Raw genomic sequence first — 17,663 nt, 5'->3', positions numbered from 1 at the left:
TGAAGAGGGTCAATCGACACACACAATCACAAAGGCGCTCTGTTCATAAGAGAGCAGCAGTGACAGCTGTTGAACCCCTGAGGATCTGTACTGACACCCACCCACCACTCTCCCTTTTGACATGCCTTCCCACGCACGTCTGGACTGGACAGCTGTGGGGAGGTGACACCGGCCCCAGTCGACACCCTGTGGCTCTCGTCCCATCCCGTGCGACATCGGGCCATGCGGGAACATCACCATCGATTGCTGCGGTCTCCCTGTTTGATGTGGTGAGGCTGCACTGCTGGCCTGGAAGCGGTCTGCCGGATAATGAAATCAAGACTGTTTTGAGCAAAGCCCACACAGTGGCAGCGTGGGACAAACAATCTGGCCTTCATTTCATAAACCCACTGCAAGGAGCATTCCTTCGTATCATTATTGTTTTTATTTTTCCATGACCTCCCCATCCATACCACGTTCTAAATCCACAAACACAAGTCAGACAGGTTGTTAATATCGCATCTGAGGCCCGGCAGGAAGCTGGGAAGCTATCCACAGACCTTCACCCAACTTCCTTACGGACAAGAGAATTCCGCAGGGCGCCAGCTGTTGGACTCCATTCAGCCAAACCCCCTGGAGATGAAACTGCGGAGACGTGCAAGAAGTTCACGGCTGTGTTTTGCCACGGCTCAGAATTCGCTCCAGTATTTCTAACTCCAGTTATGTTTAATGGACTGCGTACTGGTACGCACCGTGTACATACAGACTCACAGATACGATTTCCATGTCTTGACCATCTCTCGTTACATCTGAACCTTTAAACCATGGTGGTGGTCAAGTTACTACAATTTCACGTGATTTACTGCTGATGGAACAATATGTACCCGGTCAATCGTTATAACACCAATAATGATCATATTCTAGCAAGAAGAAAAAAAAAAGCACACAATGAGAGGAGCAGAATTAAATTGCCTCCCTCAATGTAATTGAAGTATTTTGAATAAAGTATTTTGAATTGAAGAATTGCAATAAGGATTTGGAATACAGTGGAAAAGCATAGGGGCGGACGCCGAAAATAAAATCCATTCTAAAGAAGAATGTTTTGAGTCTTGAATTTAAGTCTCGAGTTTAATTAAAATGTCACATCGGCTCTTATACACGCACTGCGAGGATGATGTTACATGACAAATCAGATTTGGATGTGACTGCACTGGGACCGGATGGTGGGTCATTATGGGTGCAGTTGTGACTCGGCCCATACAACTGTTCGGCTCCATAAGAAAATGGGACTCTTTTTTATCATATTAATCAAAAAATTAAAAAAGGCTGTCGAAAACCACTTATTTACACTTCAAAGATTTCTCTCCTCTGCAGTGGGCCGTCATCACAGATCGTTACGGAAGAGTAAAGCTTTATAAAAGCCTTCACTCTTTAGTAGACTGTGCAGTTTGGGGCGTTTGGAAACAAATGCCAACGATGCTCAGGTCCACACAATCTGATCCCGCTACTTCCGCTTTCTCCTCCGTCAGTACCCATAGCAACAGGAAATCTTCCAGTACGTGACACCCCGTCAGCGAAGATCTTTAGTCTTTTTGCGTAACACTTTACGCTCCCCACAGCGCTGCGGACTGGCGTAGTTCCCCGTGCTTGGTTGGTGAATACAGAATCTGCGAAAGGCAGTTGTTTAGCTTCCCGGTCAGCTGTGAGTGAACAGGAAGAGTGTTTCCCAGTTGAATTACGGATACAGCAGCTGCAGGCCGGCAAGGCTGGAAGTCACAGTTATTCGGTCAGATCTTTTTCAGAGGCTGTTCAATGATGAAAGAAGAGTGACAGTTGTTTTCTGAATAATCGAGAGTTTAAACTCCGGGGACTGCGAGTGGACCAGGCCGATAGACACGTCAGACACAACGCAGGTATAAAGATCTTTGTCCCCTGGCCTGTCATCGCCGAGTTCAGTTCAGATTTTGAGTTCAAACTGAAACAGTGGCGACTGCTGGTTTGTGCCTCTCTGCATCTGGCGTCTGCCCTTGGTTCTTCCTCACAATTGAGGAACATTTATCATTGCATTCTGATGTAAAAGTCGAACAGATTGGTCATTTACTCGTCTTTAGTCCAACGTGTGTGCAGGTGTTAATTTCTGACACATCCATCGATCGCAGGCTGGTTTTCCTGAACAGAAGTGCCTCCTGTCCTCAGAACTAAAATTAGTTGCTCTTAATTTCCGTTGAGACTCCCTGGTTCTGGTCTCCGTGCGAAGTGTGACGTGGAAGATTTAATGTCTTCAAGATTTGACTCCTTCCTGTCCAATTTTTAGAATTTTAAACGTGCTACTATAATCTCCTGTAGGGTGTATTTCTCCAGCATGAGCAGGTTAAATTCTTTCACTCGGTCATCACACAACAGTGGTCTCAATTCGAAGTTCTTGTCGTTATAAAGCAGTCCGCACTCATTGACTAGGGATCAACTAATTAAAATGGTTAATTACTGCAGTTAAGTGATTGAGAGGTCAGTTTGAAGACTCGTGGGGTTTTGGCCTTTCAGTTGGGATGGGAAGGTTGATGTGCTATTATTCCTTTTTGAGCAGGATAGTGAAAGAAGTCAGTAAAGTCATTGGTGCACAACAGCTACTGCTGCCAGACATCTGTACCACACCAGTACTTCAGAAGACCAGTATAATCACTGACTCATGACCTGCCTTTGCAGAGTGAATATGAGCGTGTACGTCAGGATATGGATTTAGACTACCCAGATTTAGGTGCAGTAGAACTAATTTACCCATTATTCCCAAAGCTATTAACCTGCTTTGTTTGGACAACCGATATTGTACATTTTACTTTATTTTTTATCATGCTTAGATTTGATCATATTTTGTGTCTTGTGCAACTGTCTCATCAAGTTTCAGTTTTCTGTCTAAATGGAAAAGTTTATTTAAGATGCTAACTTGTTTTTCTCATCTTATGCAAGTATGTTTCTTATTTGTTAAGGGGATCATGTTGTGTTACATCTGCAACTGTATGTGTTGTGTTATGTGTTTTACTTCAAGTAGGTAGCCTGCGTAGGCTGCAGAGGAACAGGTAAAAGTTTAGGTTTAGGTTTAGGAGAAGCAAAAAGACACAGCGTTTTAGCTGTGGATCCTGAAGAAGAAGCCTATTTTCTTTTCAGCATGGACTGAAACTTTACCTGTTCCAATGTATTTTACTTGCCTGGAAAGCACATTTCCCATCTGGGACAGTTACGGAAGTGAGTAAGCCATGTCTTGCCAGCACTGCGCTGCTGATATCTTCAGGTGTCTGATATCTGGAGTTATGGTTGGAGCCCAGCAATCTTGGAAAGCGCTGATCTGCTTGGAACCACTGACGGAATTGGCCACCGCTGCTGCAATGACTCTTGATTGCTCCACAACGTAGACTAATCATCAGGAGAAAAAGTGAGGTGTTGTTACTTGGGTAGGGTCTATCAAGAGTGAGCTGCCATTGTGTCGTTGCTGTGGGAGTTTTCCCTTTGCCCTTGACTGGCACATCGCACCACCATGAGATTACTGCGCCATCATTAAATTGAGCATAATTGGACCCATTTCCACTTAATTATTTCAGTCTGGGGTGGCTAAAGCCTGTCACTGTGTCTTCTGGTTTTCATTACACCCTGATTTCCTAACTATGTAATGGGATCAATTCTTTGCTTGATCAGAATTCGTGCTTTTCCCAGTCCTTTTGTCCCGGTGGTGATGTAAAGGAACCTGTAACCCGGGCAGGGCAGGTACTCTCCAGGACCAGGGTAAGCTTGCTCTGATTTTTAAGGCCTCCATCACGCCTGTAATTCAGGAGGTGGAGACTCCTGTCGTGCGCAGGAAGGGTTGGGACAGTGTGGGCAGTCATGTGGCTACACTTGTGAAGACGCCTCTGGAGGTTGTGTCATTGCAGCCCTGTCTTTTCTGTGTAGATATCAGTAGTGTTGAGTAATCACTGTCAGCATGTCTGGGCATCGGTGCACCCAGTGAGAACGCCTGCAAACAACCAAAACCCTCTTTAAGACTGCTGTGTGTTTCATTTATGTGTTGAATTGGGGGAAATTATCCAGTTCTCCCCTTGGGTTAACTATGTTTTGGAGGGTTAATTAGTCAAGGTTCATGGTATTCTCTGCTATTGATTAAACGTCATCTCTAAAGTCTGTATGATTGGGACTTTATAGGAAGGGGTATTTACAGTATAAATATTTTATAGGCTTACTCTAACCCTTGGGCAAGGTGCATCTCTTGCAGTAAACCACCACCATCAATTATAATTATTTTAACACTGTAACAAACAGCAATTTATTTTCGCAGTAAGTGAACCTGAGATACCTGTCTACTAGTTATACTTGCTGCTGTGTTGAATATGAGTGTTTTATTTTCCTGATTTTACAAGCATGTAAACCACACGACCATGCATCACATTTGTCACCTGTGTAAGTTGTTTTGAATAAAATGTATTTCTTGATCCTTATCTCTCTTTTTTCCATCCATCACACTCTCTCTGTTTTCTGTCCTCTCCAGTTCATCCTGCAGCCCCAGTTGAGCTCTGTCCCATTTTCTGTATCCCTTCTCTCTGCATTCTCTCTCTCGTTGTGTTCCTTGTTTACTGGAAAACTCAGGGCTGCTTCTGGCCTCTCAGGGTTTCCTGGGAAAACAGTTTTCCAAAAAACCTGCCAGGAAAGCTGGAAACAAAATAGAATTCCAATTTTAATCATAAATCATTAGAATTTGACATATTTTTGGTTGTGACAACCCTATTGATAAATGGTACCTCTCCACTGTCAACACAGTGTGGGTTAGTGGTTAGACCTAAGGTTCTGGGAGAGAGGTGGTGAGTCAGTGTGAGCTTCAGGCTGAGCTGGAACTAAGAGGCTGCTGGAGGAGGCAGTGTGGGCTTGAGGCTGGAGCTAAGAGGCTGGTGGAGGAGGCAGTGTGGACTTGAGGCTGGAGCTAAGAGGCTGGTGGAGGAGGCAGTGTGGGCTTGAGGCTGGAGCTAAGAGGCTGGTGGAGGGAGGCAGTGTGGGCTTGAGGCTGGAGCTAAGAGGCTGGTGGAGGGAGGAAGTGTGGGCTTGAGGCTGGAGCTAAGAGGCTGGTGGAGGGAGACAGTGTGGGCTTGAGGCTGGAGCTAAGAGCCTGCTGGAGGGAGGCAGTGTGGACTTGAGGCTGGAGCTAAGAGGCTGGTGGAGGAGGCAGTGTGGGCTTGAGGCTGGAGCTAAGAGGCTGGTGGAGGGAGACAGTGTGGGCTTGAGGCTGGAGCTAAGAGGCTGGTGGAGGGAGGCAGTGTGGGCTTGAGGCTGGAGCTAAGAGGCTGGTGGAGGGAGGCAGTGTGGGCTTGAGGCTGGAGCTAAGAGGCTGGTGGAGGGAGGCAGTGTGGGCTTGAGGCTGGAGCTAAGAGGCTGGTGTAGGAGGCAGTGTGGACTTGAGGCTGGAACTAAGAGGCTGGTGGAGGAGGCAGTGTGGGCTTGAGGCTGGAGCTAAGAGGCTGGTGGAGGAGGCAGTGTGGGCTTGAGACTGGAGCTAAGAGGCCGGTGGAGGGAGACAGTGTGGACTTGAGGCTGGAGCTAAGAGGCTGGTGGAGGGAGGCAGTGTGGGCTTGAGGCTGGAGCTAAGAGGCTGGTGGAGGGAGGCAGTGTGGGCTTGAGGCTGGAGCTAAGAGGCTACTGGAGGGAGGCAGTGTGGGCTTGAGGCTGGAGCTAAGAGGCTGGTGGAGGGAGGCAGTGTGGGCTTGAGGCTGGAGCTAAGAGGCTACTGGAGGGAGGCAGTGTGGGCTTGAGGCTGGAGCTAAGAGGCTGGTGGAGGAGGCAGTGTGGGCTTGAGGCTGGAGCTAAGAGGCTGGTGGAGGGAGACAGTGTGGGCTTGAGGCTGGAGCTAAGAGACTGCTGGAGGAGGCAGTGTGGGCTTGAGGCTGGAGCTAAGAGGCTGCTGGAGGAGGCAGTGTGGACTTGAGGCTGGAGCTAAGAGGCTGGTGGAGGAGGCAGTGTGGGCTTGAGGCTGGAGCTAAGAGGCTGGTGGAGGGAGACAGTGTGGACTTGAGGCTGGAGCTAAGAGGCTGGTGGAGGGAGACAGTGTGGGCTTGAGGCTGGAGCTAAGAGGCTGGTGGAGGGAGGCAGTGTGGGCTTGAGACTGGAGCTAAGAGGCTGGTGGAGGGAGGCAGTGTGGGCTTGGGGATTGAACTGAGAAACTGTGGGAAAATATTAATAACATTAGAAAAAGGGTAAGAGTTGGCTCTGTGCTGTGAGTGTTGGCTGTGTCCAGGTCTAACTGGGGCTGCGCTGCCCGTGTCTGCCTGCAGGGGGAACTGGAGGGACAGGAGCTGCACGGAGACGCCATGCCGCCCAAGTTCAAACGCCACCTCAACGACGATGACGTCACGGGATCAGTGCGCAGCGAGAGGGTGAGAGAGGGCGACGGAGGGAAAGAGAGGCTCTGCACACACCTTACATATTATTTAGTGCTGAGGATCCCTGTCCTGGTCCTTGGGTTTCAAGGCCCTCACTCGCCTGCTGGTGAAAATGGGTTTAATTTGAGCTCTTTTGGTTCCTAAACTGTTTTTTCCGTAACAGTTGCCTTTCACGAGTTGCATTTCAAAATTGGCTTAAAATCACCAGTTTTTGTGAAAGGGAAAAAAAGTTTGAAAAGCAACTTATTTGCTCAGCTGTTAAACTTAACAGCTGAACTGCAATGAACCTAGGAGGTATGTGGGTCACCAGGACTATGAACCCCTAATTTAGTGCACCTTTTGTTCATAATATAGCTTAATCTAGACAGCAACAACCTGAGTCATTAATCCCACGCAGAACAGGCACCAGCCTTTTTAGATATAATCAAATTGATATTTTTATGGATATTAATGTGGAGTGCTGACAGCATGAAATACAGCATATTGTTTACATTGCATTTGAGAACTGTATTTAATTACAGCTAGTGGGTGAAATGTCCCAGCTGAAGTTACTGTCTGATCTCAAGACATCTGTCTTGTGAAGGTGTAGTCTTGGTGTATCAGTAACGTGACTTCATAAATTGTGATAAAATCTTTCACAGATGGTGTAACTTTCTAAGTTACATTTATTTTAATTTTCCACATGAATGCTCCACATGAGTTGTGTTATTTACGAACATGGGTTCACAAGGGAAGCCACGAGGTAAAAAAAACAGGCAAGATTTGGACAAATAAGGAGAAATGGCTAATATATTAAATAAATATTTCACTTGGGTGTTGATCAGTGAATAGATTGCAATAAGCAATGCCACAGTTCTGTGCTAGATCGTATTAGCATTGAAGGGGCAGTAGTGTTAACAGGTTTCAGGAACACTTGATATAAACCTCAAAGGCATGTTGGTATTCTGCCAGTTACAGGAAATGAGATGTTATTCATAGGCTGTTACCAAACCTCCACCCGCTGGGGTAGTGCCCACCGACTGAAAACATGTTTATTGTAGCACCCATCCAGAAGAAGAGTCAAAAATTGAAACCCAGGCGTAGACATGAAAGTCTTATTTCTACTACGTGAGGAGATGTAAATGATAAATAGACCTGAGCCCTTGGATCACCTGTCTGGCACCAGGCTGTTTTAGATTTCCTCATCAGAGGATAGCCTGATTGAGATCTTGTTAATGGAGACGGTACGCAGTACAGAAGAGGGGCGCATGTGCCCATTGGGCTGATGTGGGGCTGGCAGAGCTGGGAGATATGGGGAAGATGAGGCCTTCTCCTCCTCTTTCTGGATCCTTTCTCCCTGACATTCCTGCCTGTCCCTTCCACCTTCTGGGCCACCAGTATCGGCCGGCCCCGCGTCGTGTTAGGGCCAGGATGATCACAGCGCGGGGATGTTGCACAACCGATGATCCTCCCGGTGTGCCCTGAGATAATGACACGGCCGCGCCCCTCTCTTTTTCATCTGCCGTTTCTGTTGGTTTTGGCAGCTGTTGAAACGTCTTGGTGACAAGACAAGATGATACAGTATGTCTTTAGAAGACGGGGGGGGGGGGAATCCTCACCCAGGGTCATTTTCCCTGAGTGTGATCTCTGCACGCAAGCCACACGCATTACACTGATCCTGTTGCAATGAGCAGCAGTCGATGCCAGTTGGAGCAGGAATGTTAAAAATATAATTTACTATGAATTCCAGACGAAAGAACTGTGATGTAACAGGGTGACTGTAAATGCCGTGACTTCTCCTCCTCTTTCCTGGAATTAAATGTTCTTGAGAAATACTGTAAGATTTGTGCCCTCGCATTAAAAATCACATCTCTGGAGCTCCAGATCTGTCAGTGTACATTGTCCTTACTGTGGCCGAGAGCCTGAACAGCGCACTTCTGAGTTTATATTTCTGTTTATTTATATTGATTTGATTTCAGAGAAAAGTCATCGCAGTTCTTATTTGGCACAAATTAGTAATGTCTCTGCTATACTCTTGTAGCCTGTGGACATTCCAACCTGAGCTCTTTTCTTATATATATATACATGGCTTACAAATTCAGGTACATAGGATCCTTGGTCTTTTCTGGTTATCATTCTAACCAGATGAGAGCCATATTGCTCATTCTTAATTTGTAAATGTATAGTCTAACTGAGACATTTAATTGAACCATTTGTGGTTAGATCATTTAATAAAGTTCTAAAACAGTGCAACATGTAGTTAGAAATGAACATGTGGCCTCTACTGCACACTGAGCTATTGAAGCATATTATTTCAATGACCATGGCTTGGTTCAAATTGTAGGCCTTGCACTTGATGGTTGCATTTGGTTCCTGCTCTTAATGCACGGAAATCCACTGTGAAGGCCTGGGTTTCTTCTCGTGAGGGGTTTGATCTAGCCCACATATCTTAAATGTGCTCTTGTAAATGAGAGCCACTTCACACAGCACACTGTGTCCTGCCAGGGATTCGGAAGAAAATGCGTAAGACACTTATTCCTGCTCTATGTTGAAGTAGAGTGTCTGATAAACAATGACAAGTGAAAATAGGACTTAGGAAAATTGTTTTAAAAAAGTGAATATTGTAGGAATGTACAGAAAACTGGATACATTTGCAACCAAGGACTCAGTAGAAAGCAGTCTAAAAATATAATGGAAAAATGTTTTTTTTTCCATGAAATAAAGGGTCCAGTAAGTTTAAGTTCTCTGACCTGCTGCTGTCTGTGTTTCAGAGGAACCTGCTGGAGGAAGATTCAGATGAAGAGGAAGACTTCTTCTTGTGAGCTCCCTAGTTGCAGCCCTGCTCTCCTCATGTGTGTGTTTGGACTGTGCTGTCAGTGTGTGCTGTCCTGTTTGCGTGTGTGTGGGCAAGGCAGACAACACTTTGTGAAACTGCAGTCCAGAGCAGCATATCTGTGTGTTCTGTGTTTAAGACTTGACACACCACAGAGCTCTCTCCTGCTGGCACACTCTGGGATCATGTCCTCCTAGCACAGCAGGGCTAAACAAAAGCAAAGTAAGCATTCACCAGGAGGCTGTGTTAGTTACTCAGCTCATCCTTTCATCCACAGCTCTGCTGATCTCAATCTCTTGCTTAGGCTGTTCAGCGAGCAGCTTTATCACTATTGTCCATTGCAATATTTTACTGCAACCAGTACCTCAGTTATTATATAGATCCTTTTAACTAACAATTAAAACAGTCAGAAGCTGGTTATAAGAAAATCTCCCAGTGGAATGAATTGGAAACTGCAAAGAGTGCCCTGTCTGCTTTTGTTTTATTTTCTTCTCACTTGTCTTGCTCCTCATCATTCGGTCTTTCACTTTCACTCCCATACTTAGTCTTTCTGTGATCCCCTCTCCACTCGCCCTCTTACAGCTCTGTGTGTCTCTCTCTATGCAGCGTCTCTGCGTCCAGCTGTGTGTAGCTGTGGTGTTTCTGTCCCTGTGTGTAGCTGTGCTGTGTGTCTGTTTCTGTGTGTGTAGCTGTGGTGTTTCTGTCCCTGTGTGTAGCTGTGCTGTGTGTCTGTCTCTGTGTGTAGCTGTGGTGTTCTGTCCCTGTGAGTAGCTGTGCTGTGTGTCTGTCTCTGTGTGTAGCTTTGGTGTGTCTGTCCCTGTGTGTAGCTGTGCTGTGTGTCTGTCTCTGTGTGTGTAGCTGTGCTGTGTGTCTGTCCCTGTGTGTAGCTGTGCTGTGTGTCTGTCTCTCTGTGTGTAGCTGTGCTGTGTGTCTGTCCCTGTGTGTAGCTGTGCTGTGTGTCTGTCTCTGTGTGTGTAGCTGTGCTGTGTGTCTGTCCCTGTATGTAGCTGTGCTGTGTGTCTGTCTCTGTGTGTGTAGCTGTGCTGTGTGTCTGTCCCTGTATGTAGCTGTGCTGTGTGTCTGTCTCTCTGTGTGTAGCTGTGCTGTGTGTCTGTCTCTGTGTGTGTAGCTGTGCTGTGTGTCTGTCCCTGTATGTAGCTGTGCTGTGTGTCTGTCTCTCTGTGTGTAGCTGTGCTGTATGTCTGTCTCTGTGTGTGTAGCTGTGCTGTGTGTCTGTCTCTGTGTGTGTAGCTGTGCTGTGTGTCTGTCTCTGTGTGTAGCTTTGGTGTGTCTGTCCCTGTGTGTAGCTGTGCTGTGTGTCTGTCTCTGTGTGTGTAGCTGTGCTGTGTGTCTGTCCCTGTGTGTAGCTGTGCTGTGTGTCTGTCTCTCTGTGTGTAGCTGTGCTGTGTGTCTGTCCCTGTGTGTAGCTGTGCTGTGTGTCTGTCTCTGTGTGTGTAGCTGTGCTGTGTGTCTGTCCCTGTATGTAGCTGTGCTGTGTGTCTGTCTCTGTGTGTGTAGCTGTGCTGTGTGTCTGTCCCTGTATGTAGCTGTGCTGTGTGTCTGTCTCTCTGTGTGTAGCTGTGCTGTGTGTCTGTCTCTGTGTGTGTAGCTGTGCTGTGTGTCTGTCCCTGTATGTAGCTGTGCTGTGTGTCTGTCTCTCTGTGTGTAGCTGTGCTGTATGTCTGTCTCTGTGTGTGTAGCTGTGCTGTGTGTCTGTCTCTGTGTGTGTAGCTGTGCTGTGTGTCTGTCTCTGTGTGTGTAGCTGTGCTGTGTGTCTGTCCCTGTCTGTAGCTGTGCTGTGTGTCTGTCCCTGTATGTAGCTGTGCTGTGTGTCTGTCTCTGTGTGTGTAGCTGTGCTGTGTGTCTGTCCCTGTGTGTGTAGCTGTGCTGTGTGTCTGTCCCTGTGTGTAGCTGTGCTGTGTGTCTGTCTCTGTGTGTGTAGCTGTGCTGTGTGTCTGTCTCTGTGTGTGTAGCTGTGCTGTGTGTTTGTGCACATTTCCCCCAGCTGGTTCCTCTCCATGGAGCTACCAGTTGCCAGTGGAGCGATGCTGTATTCAGAGTTGCAAGGTATACTTGACACGTGGTGACACATGGACACTTCCTGCTGGTTAACTGAAATGCCCCTCTGTGTGTGTGTCTGTTGGGTGAGATTATCTGTGTCCTATAAACATATTACACATATTACATAATAAACATATTTCTAATGTGTTCGACTGGAAGGTTTGGAGAGGTGCAACTGTAACAATGAGACTCACTTTCATTTTTTTCTGTTTTGTCAGGAGAGGACCTACAGGACCTAAATTTGGACCCAAAAATGACAAGATCAGACAGTAAGTCACTGACAGACCTTTTGATAATTCTATGTTTGCATAGATGATTTGCCTGTGCCAAGACATTGTCCGAGGAGGCCTGAAAGGAGAACTTTCTCTGTCCTGTTGAGCCACTATAGGACATCCCTCCCACTGTTCCTGAAAACCATCTCTCCATTCAAGGAAAGCTGATCATATTGTATTTCCCTTAGGAGGCATGCTTAGCTTCAAACGTAGCATATCAGAGCAGAGTTAACTGCACTGCTCCCTGTATCAGAATGCTTAAGGTGAGATTCACAAATTGATGTGGACAGTTTCATTGAAAGTGTCAAAGGAAAAACCACTTTCCTTTTAACATACCGATTTTACAAGAGACACTGTTATATGCAGAAAGGTCTTTCACCTGCCATTTAAAAGTGAATAACAATAATGTGTGTGACACCAAGCACAAAAGGATGCAGACACCATTACAGCAGCTCCTGGTAGCCTGTCCTTGTGTGCCATGCAGGGACAGATGTGAGTTATTTATAGTACATTTTGTGGAGCATAAGGGACAATCTACGATACCTTTTTGATAAGGGTATTCTTATTTTAATTTGCTAAGGCCGTGTATTTATGCCACCCTCTCCCTAATCCATGGTAGTCTGTCTCCGGCGTCTGTGACCTCAGCCCAGTAGAGCCCTCAGTGACTCAAGAGTGGTCCCCACAGCTGTCTGCTCTGATTACACCTCACCCTGTAGGCACAGATGGCAGCTCCTGTAATAGACACCTTCCACAGGTAATCTTCTCATCAACAACAACAGCAAGCGCTCGGGCCCTGCAGGATAGCTGGCTCACACCAGGGGGTTTTCCTGAGCTGATGAAGTCAGTAGAGTATTACACAACACAGCCCAAACAATGCAGTCCATTTAACCCCAATCCAGCACTCTTGTACCTTTTTCTGTCTTTACACGGAGCTCCCAATTCTTTACTAATTACAGATTTTAACATAAAATACAGAATACAGAAAGGTAGTCATGAGGCACATGTAATACATTTATTTCAACCAGATCAGTCTTGAATAACTTGATCCAAAGTGGATCAGTGGAATTATCAACCATTCATCATGACTGGACTTGGGGAAGCAGACAGGATAGAGGAGGGGTGATCCAAAAAGCCTTGTCCTATGAAAATAAAGGAGAGACACAACACTGTCCAAAATATGGAACAGACTCAAATACAGCACTTTCTGCATTCTTATTTTATACATCACCTACAAGTAGAATTAGGCAGTTAGCAGACGTGTAGACATGTAAATGTGCATCTGGTAGTGAAATTATTAAATTAAACAATTAAGGCTATGCTGCTGTGAAGGGTCCACAGTGCATTGTGACTGGGCTCTGTATGGAGCTGTTATCCAAAACCGGCAGCATTTCAAGGCATCATAATACTGTTCTCAATGTGTCTGCAGACCGCTTTCTCTCTAGTGCTTTTGGTCTCTCTCTTTGATCCCACCTCCATTCGTCTCTCCCCCCCTCTGCCTGCTTGTTAGTGGGGCTGCAGTGTGTTTTTCAGTGTCTCGGAGTTGGAAGAAAACCTAAGTTCTTTTCCAGACCTCCGCTGTTGACCAATCAGGCCCCGCAGTACCCCCGGCTGGGTCGTGATATGTTTAGTTACGGCTCAGCCAGGAGTCGTGTTGGACACCTGCTTTATATATCAGGGAGGCGGGGAAAGCGCCGATTTTGATCTGGGAGGCTGAGCATGCCAGGCTGTCCTGGCTCTGCTTGCAGTGGCTGGGCACCGGTAATGTCAGCAGGTGTTACTTTTTTTTTTTCCCTCCATTTCCAGGCAGTGGTGGTATTGAATAAAAAGGATTTTGCAGATGGGGAGACAACAAAGCGGCACAATAAAAACTGAGGGGGCGCCCCGAGACCCCACCTGGCATGTTTGTGTTCCCCTGTGGGATGTTCCCCAGGCACGGTGTGTGGGGAGCAAGCCAGCACAACACCGACTTAGGGGCAACCAGCCTGGAAAAACAGCCCCCCACTTTCATACACATGATTTCCGAGCAGCGTTCCCCCCCTGGCCTTTAGTTCTGTATTGTTCCGCCTTTCGGATTTCAGCACTGGTCTGTTTTCTTGACCGTGAGCGGGAGCCTGGAAGTCGCATTACTCAACGTGAGGCGCCTGGCCGGGGGAGCGGAGCACGTGTGCAGGTTTGAAGTGTGCCGTTGAAGCTTCTTTCTGTCGGCGGTGGTGATAACGAACGCTCCTTGGCTGCCCCCGGTCCTTGCCACACCTATCCAAACGGCACCTTGACCAAAGTGACTCTGAAGCTCCAGGAAAAGTGAAACCGAGCCTCAGTGTCTCCTCAGTTTTGTTTCGACTGAGCCCAGTTAGCTGCTTAGTTCATACACGTCACACAAATACGCCCCATCATTTTGATTCATAGTAGGCAATGCCACACCCACACCCCTTTCCTAGAGACCCCCACCTCACCACCCAAATAAACCATTTCTTCCAGCTTCTCCAGTTAAAAGAAACGTATCGACATGCCTGTCAATACAGGTCAGAAACTGATGTCTGAGGAGGAAAGAGAGTAGTTACTAGTTGCCTTACCTTTGATCCTCACCAGAGCAAGTGGACGGACAATGGATTGCACACTGTTTATACCAAAAAAGAGAGAAGATAGGGTAGCGGCAAATTCTAAAACTCGAGCAGGGAAAGTTTTATTTATTGAATGGAGACTTGTCAAGGAATGATTGTAGAAGTATTTCAGGGATGTCAGAAAAAACTTAGGATTTCTTCTGGAGTTGGTGAGTAAAAATTTAGATTTTTGTCTTCACTGCTGTTGGTTAAAAGCTCAGGTAACTTGTGGATGGTAGTAAATACATCTCTCTGGCTATGCTGCTCCTACAGATGAAATGCCGGAGTTTGGGGCTCCTAGAAACCGTTATTTTAACAGGTAGGGGTCTTGTGATGTAAAATCATATAGGTTTTAATAAGGCAAACAAGTTGCACTATTTAGAATAGGATCAGCTGCAAGTCAGTGAATTTAGGGACAGAAGAACAGTTACAAACAGAGGTAGTAATTGAATTTATCACACAATCAATGTTGTTGATTTTATACTGGTATATAATTCTTGTTATTATTACGGTTACTCATTATTCAAATTACAGCATTCTCTAAAGGAAAGAAAATGCACATCAACCTCCATGCTTGTAAAACATTTTTGCATTAAGTGTTAACCCTTCCTCTCTGGCAGGGTGCAGACTCAGGTGGATGAGGTGATCGATGTCATGCAGGAGAACATCACTAAGGTGATCGAGAGAGGAGAGCGACTGGATGAGCTGCAGGACAAGTCTGGTGAGAGAGAAAGGGGACTGATGGGACTGGCCGGGGGACAGTTTGCCCTGGGGGACAGCTTGTGGACAGACTGGGAGTTATTAAGCTAGTGTTGGTTGATGTTGAAGTCTGTCATTCCATAATATCCATTTGATGAACCAGATGAACTTTTTCACATGAACATAGATGCTTGTGTCAGAAATCTGCAGTGAACTGGAGCACCTGATAAATGGTATGGAAGAAATGTGTGCTGAATAATAAAGAGCAGCAGACAGCAGCACTTAGCCACATAGCCCATGGCACCCTAAAGCCTCGATTCACCTGTAGATCAATGGTCTTCTGCCTGTCTTCTTTCCAAAGCAGAGCACACTGTTAGCCTCAAAAGAACAGAGGTGCACACACGAGTACAGACACTCGCTCTTCCCTCAGTTACAGGCCTGCTGACGGACTGCTACAGATGTTATCTCTGTGTTACCAGTACTTTCACAACCTTGTTCCCCCTTGTCTCTGGGCTGCTGGAACCCAAACCCCCCTCCAGTCGCTGATCTCTCAACTGCCAGTCCAAAATGCCAGATTTGCTGACCAGTCTTTCAGCAGCTGGGCACTTGAGCCTTTTCAGTCCAGCTCACTCTTAAGCTGCAAAACCAAACAGATGAACCAAACACATATTTCACAAGTTCTGTTCAGCTTCCCTTTAGACTTGACCATGCCCCATACCTTTGCTTTTCACTATTCATTTTCCGTTGTTTTTGTTGGAGGTGGCTTGTCAGAATGCTGCCAATGCCCAGGCCCAGGCGGCTCTGTGCTGCAGTGTGTGACCTCTGGGGGGTGTGTCTGTACCTCAGACTGTCTCCCAGCTGGACAGCTGCCACCCCCATTGCACAACTGCTGGCGCGACCTGCCGACTCCTGGACACTCAGTATCATTGCTGGAATTACAGGAAGCCAGACAACCCTGGTTAATCCTTGGGCTGTGCAGTCAATCCGCAGGTGAATCAGGGCCTCGGCATGCTGTAGCTGGGCAGCTGAGTGCTGCTGTGGACGGATCGCTTTCCCTCTTCCCTGATACACTGCCTGGCTGCACCGATCCCTCACATAATTCCACTTATTTCAGCAGTGCACTGTCTTTAAAAGCTGCACGTTGTGTTTAACACTTGCTGAGTATCTTTTACTCTTTAAAAACCCATTATTCATTTATTGATCTTGCCAAAAAAAGAAAATACGAAGTCCTGAAGATCGGTACATTCCTTAAGTAGTGTGACCCATCCAGGTTCAGCCAGGGAAACAACAAACGCTTGCATCTTGTGTGTGACTTTACTCTGAAGGGTTGTGTAGTGTATTTGTATCTTTGACGTTCACTGCTATACAGCAACCTGAAGCATAGGGATAAGTTAGCCTCACAGCTGTAGTACAATATAGAACAGTGACACAGGGGCAAGAAAAGACCAGTTAGATTATTTGCCTTGTCCACAAAGATGCGCTGGGGCTGGAAGTGCTGGCACAGTAAATACAAGAAATTGTACCCCCAACTAGGTCATGTAGAAATATCCACAGATACATACATAAAGCCTGTCCAGAGATACATAGGCCTTATGGAAACACAAGATCTCAAAGTAGATAGTGCCCATGTCGAAAGTGTACCAGTGTGCAACATTTTAAGGATGCACAAAAGAAGGTTATTGCTACCAAACGGTAAGTGAGAAGGAAAATGCCGTGTGCGTTCTTGATTGTGCTCTGCGCTCCTGCGCTCTGACCCGGCTGTCTGTTTGCTCCTGTGCAGAGAGCCTGTCTGACAATGCCTCGGCCTTCAGCAGCCGCGCCAAGCAGCTACACAGGAGGATGTGGTGGCGAGACTGCAAGGTGAGGGCTCTCTCCTCGTCTCTGATGACATGATTAGTGTCGGATTGCATTCCTGAGCTGTAGTGTGGCTGGGTTCCTCCTGCCTGTGCTGTCCTGGGACTGGCTTTTCACATTTCCGTGCTAGAGTCTTTTTCTGTTCTGTGGTGCGTTTCGTCTCTGTGTGCTTCTGTGCTGTAATGTGATTGATTGGTCACATTTCTCCACTATGGGGTGATCAGTTTGTGGAAGTATCTGTCCTAGGATGTAACTAATCGATGCCAGATTTAAAGCATGATCCATTACTTATGGATCTGTACAGGTATGTTTGTTCTTGCTTTGTATTGTTGACCTTTTTCTCATACTTTTTTTTAAAAGTAATTCTGAATCAATCTTTTCCCACCTTCACAGATGAAGGCAATAATCGCTCTGGTCGTGGTCATTGTGCTGCTAATCATCATAGGTGAGCCTCTCTTTCACTGTGTTGACACACCCAATAACCCTGCAAACAGACCAAGGACCCCAGCATTGAAGACGTACTAAATACACAGAGCTCTTGGTTTTGCGTGGTTATGACTGAAATCAGGAAGCTGCAGGGATCTTTGCAATCCTATCGGAAATTGGAGAGCGAGATTCCCGGATCAATGTGCTATTATTAATATCTATATTATTAATATAGTAGGCTGCTCTCGTTTATAACCTTTCCTATGTTATTAGTTGTTTTCTTGGAAATGGAAATTCACTCCTTTGTTAATTTCAAAAGCCCAAGAACTACTGAGTTTCAGCCGCCTAAGCCCCCAAAACAGTTAAAAATGAACGGAAGTAGAAGCCATCTTGAAATGTAAGTTTTGACACCTCCCACATGTAGCTGGGGTGGAAAAGTCTGCTTTTCAAGGACTGCAGTGCTTAACATTACTGATCCGGCTTGAGTTCCTCACTACTTCATTTAATTACACATAAAAGGGCACCGTTGCCCTTTTTCCAGCCTTTTAGC

General features: G+C 46.4%; 1 protein-coding gene and 1 long non-coding RNA gene across 3 annotated transcripts in view; one reads left to right on the top strand and one right to left on the bottom strand.

The window, feature by feature from the left end:
* Positions 1–1,674: 1,674 nt before the first annotated feature.
* Positions 1,675–17,663, top strand: part of vamp4 (vesicle-associated membrane protein 4) — a 17,565-nt gene continuing 1,576 nt past the window's right edge. The window contains exons 1-7 of one of the 2 annotated variants that reach the window (XM_069194396.1): positions 1,675–1,892; positions 6,282–6,383; positions 9,140–9,186; positions 11,481–11,531; positions 14,755–14,855; positions 16,614–16,693; positions 17,081–17,132. In XM_069194396.1, the coding sequence (XP_069050497.1) occupies positions 6,318–6,383; positions 9,140–9,186; positions 11,481–11,531; positions 14,755–14,855; positions 16,614–16,693; positions 17,081–17,132 (397 nt within the window). In that variant the 5' untranslated portion in view covers positions 1,675–1,892; positions 6,282–6,317. Of the gene's footprint in view, positions 1,893–6,281; positions 6,384–9,139; positions 9,187–11,480; positions 11,532–12,207; positions 12,289–13,337; positions 14,305–14,407; positions 14,454–14,754; positions 14,856–16,613; positions 16,694–17,080; positions 17,133–17,663 lie in introns of those variants that run through there. The other variant, XM_069194397.1, reaches the window with a different exon arrangement.
* LOC107078532 (uncharacterized) overlaps positions 12,534–17,663 on the bottom strand; it is a 13,867-nt gene continuing 8,737 nt past the window's right edge. The window contains exons 5-6 of the long non-coding RNA XR_011190452.1: positions 15,552–15,762; positions 12,534–12,673 (exon numbers count right to left, since the gene is read on the bottom strand). This is a non-coding gene — a long non-coding RNA (uncharacterized lncRNA). The remainder of the gene's footprint in view (positions 12,674–15,551; positions 15,763–17,663) is intronic.

The sequence above is a fragment of the Lepisosteus oculatus genome, chromosome 9 (genome assembly GCF_040954835.1).
Source record: "Lepisosteus oculatus isolate fLepOcu1 chromosome 9, fLepOcu1.hap2, whole genome shotgun sequence".
NCBI classification, from domain to species: Eukaryota; Metazoa; Chordata; class Actinopteri; order Semionotiformes; family Lepisosteidae; genus Lepisosteus; species Lepisosteus oculatus.
This window is presented reverse-complemented; position numbering and strand designations above follow the sequence as displayed.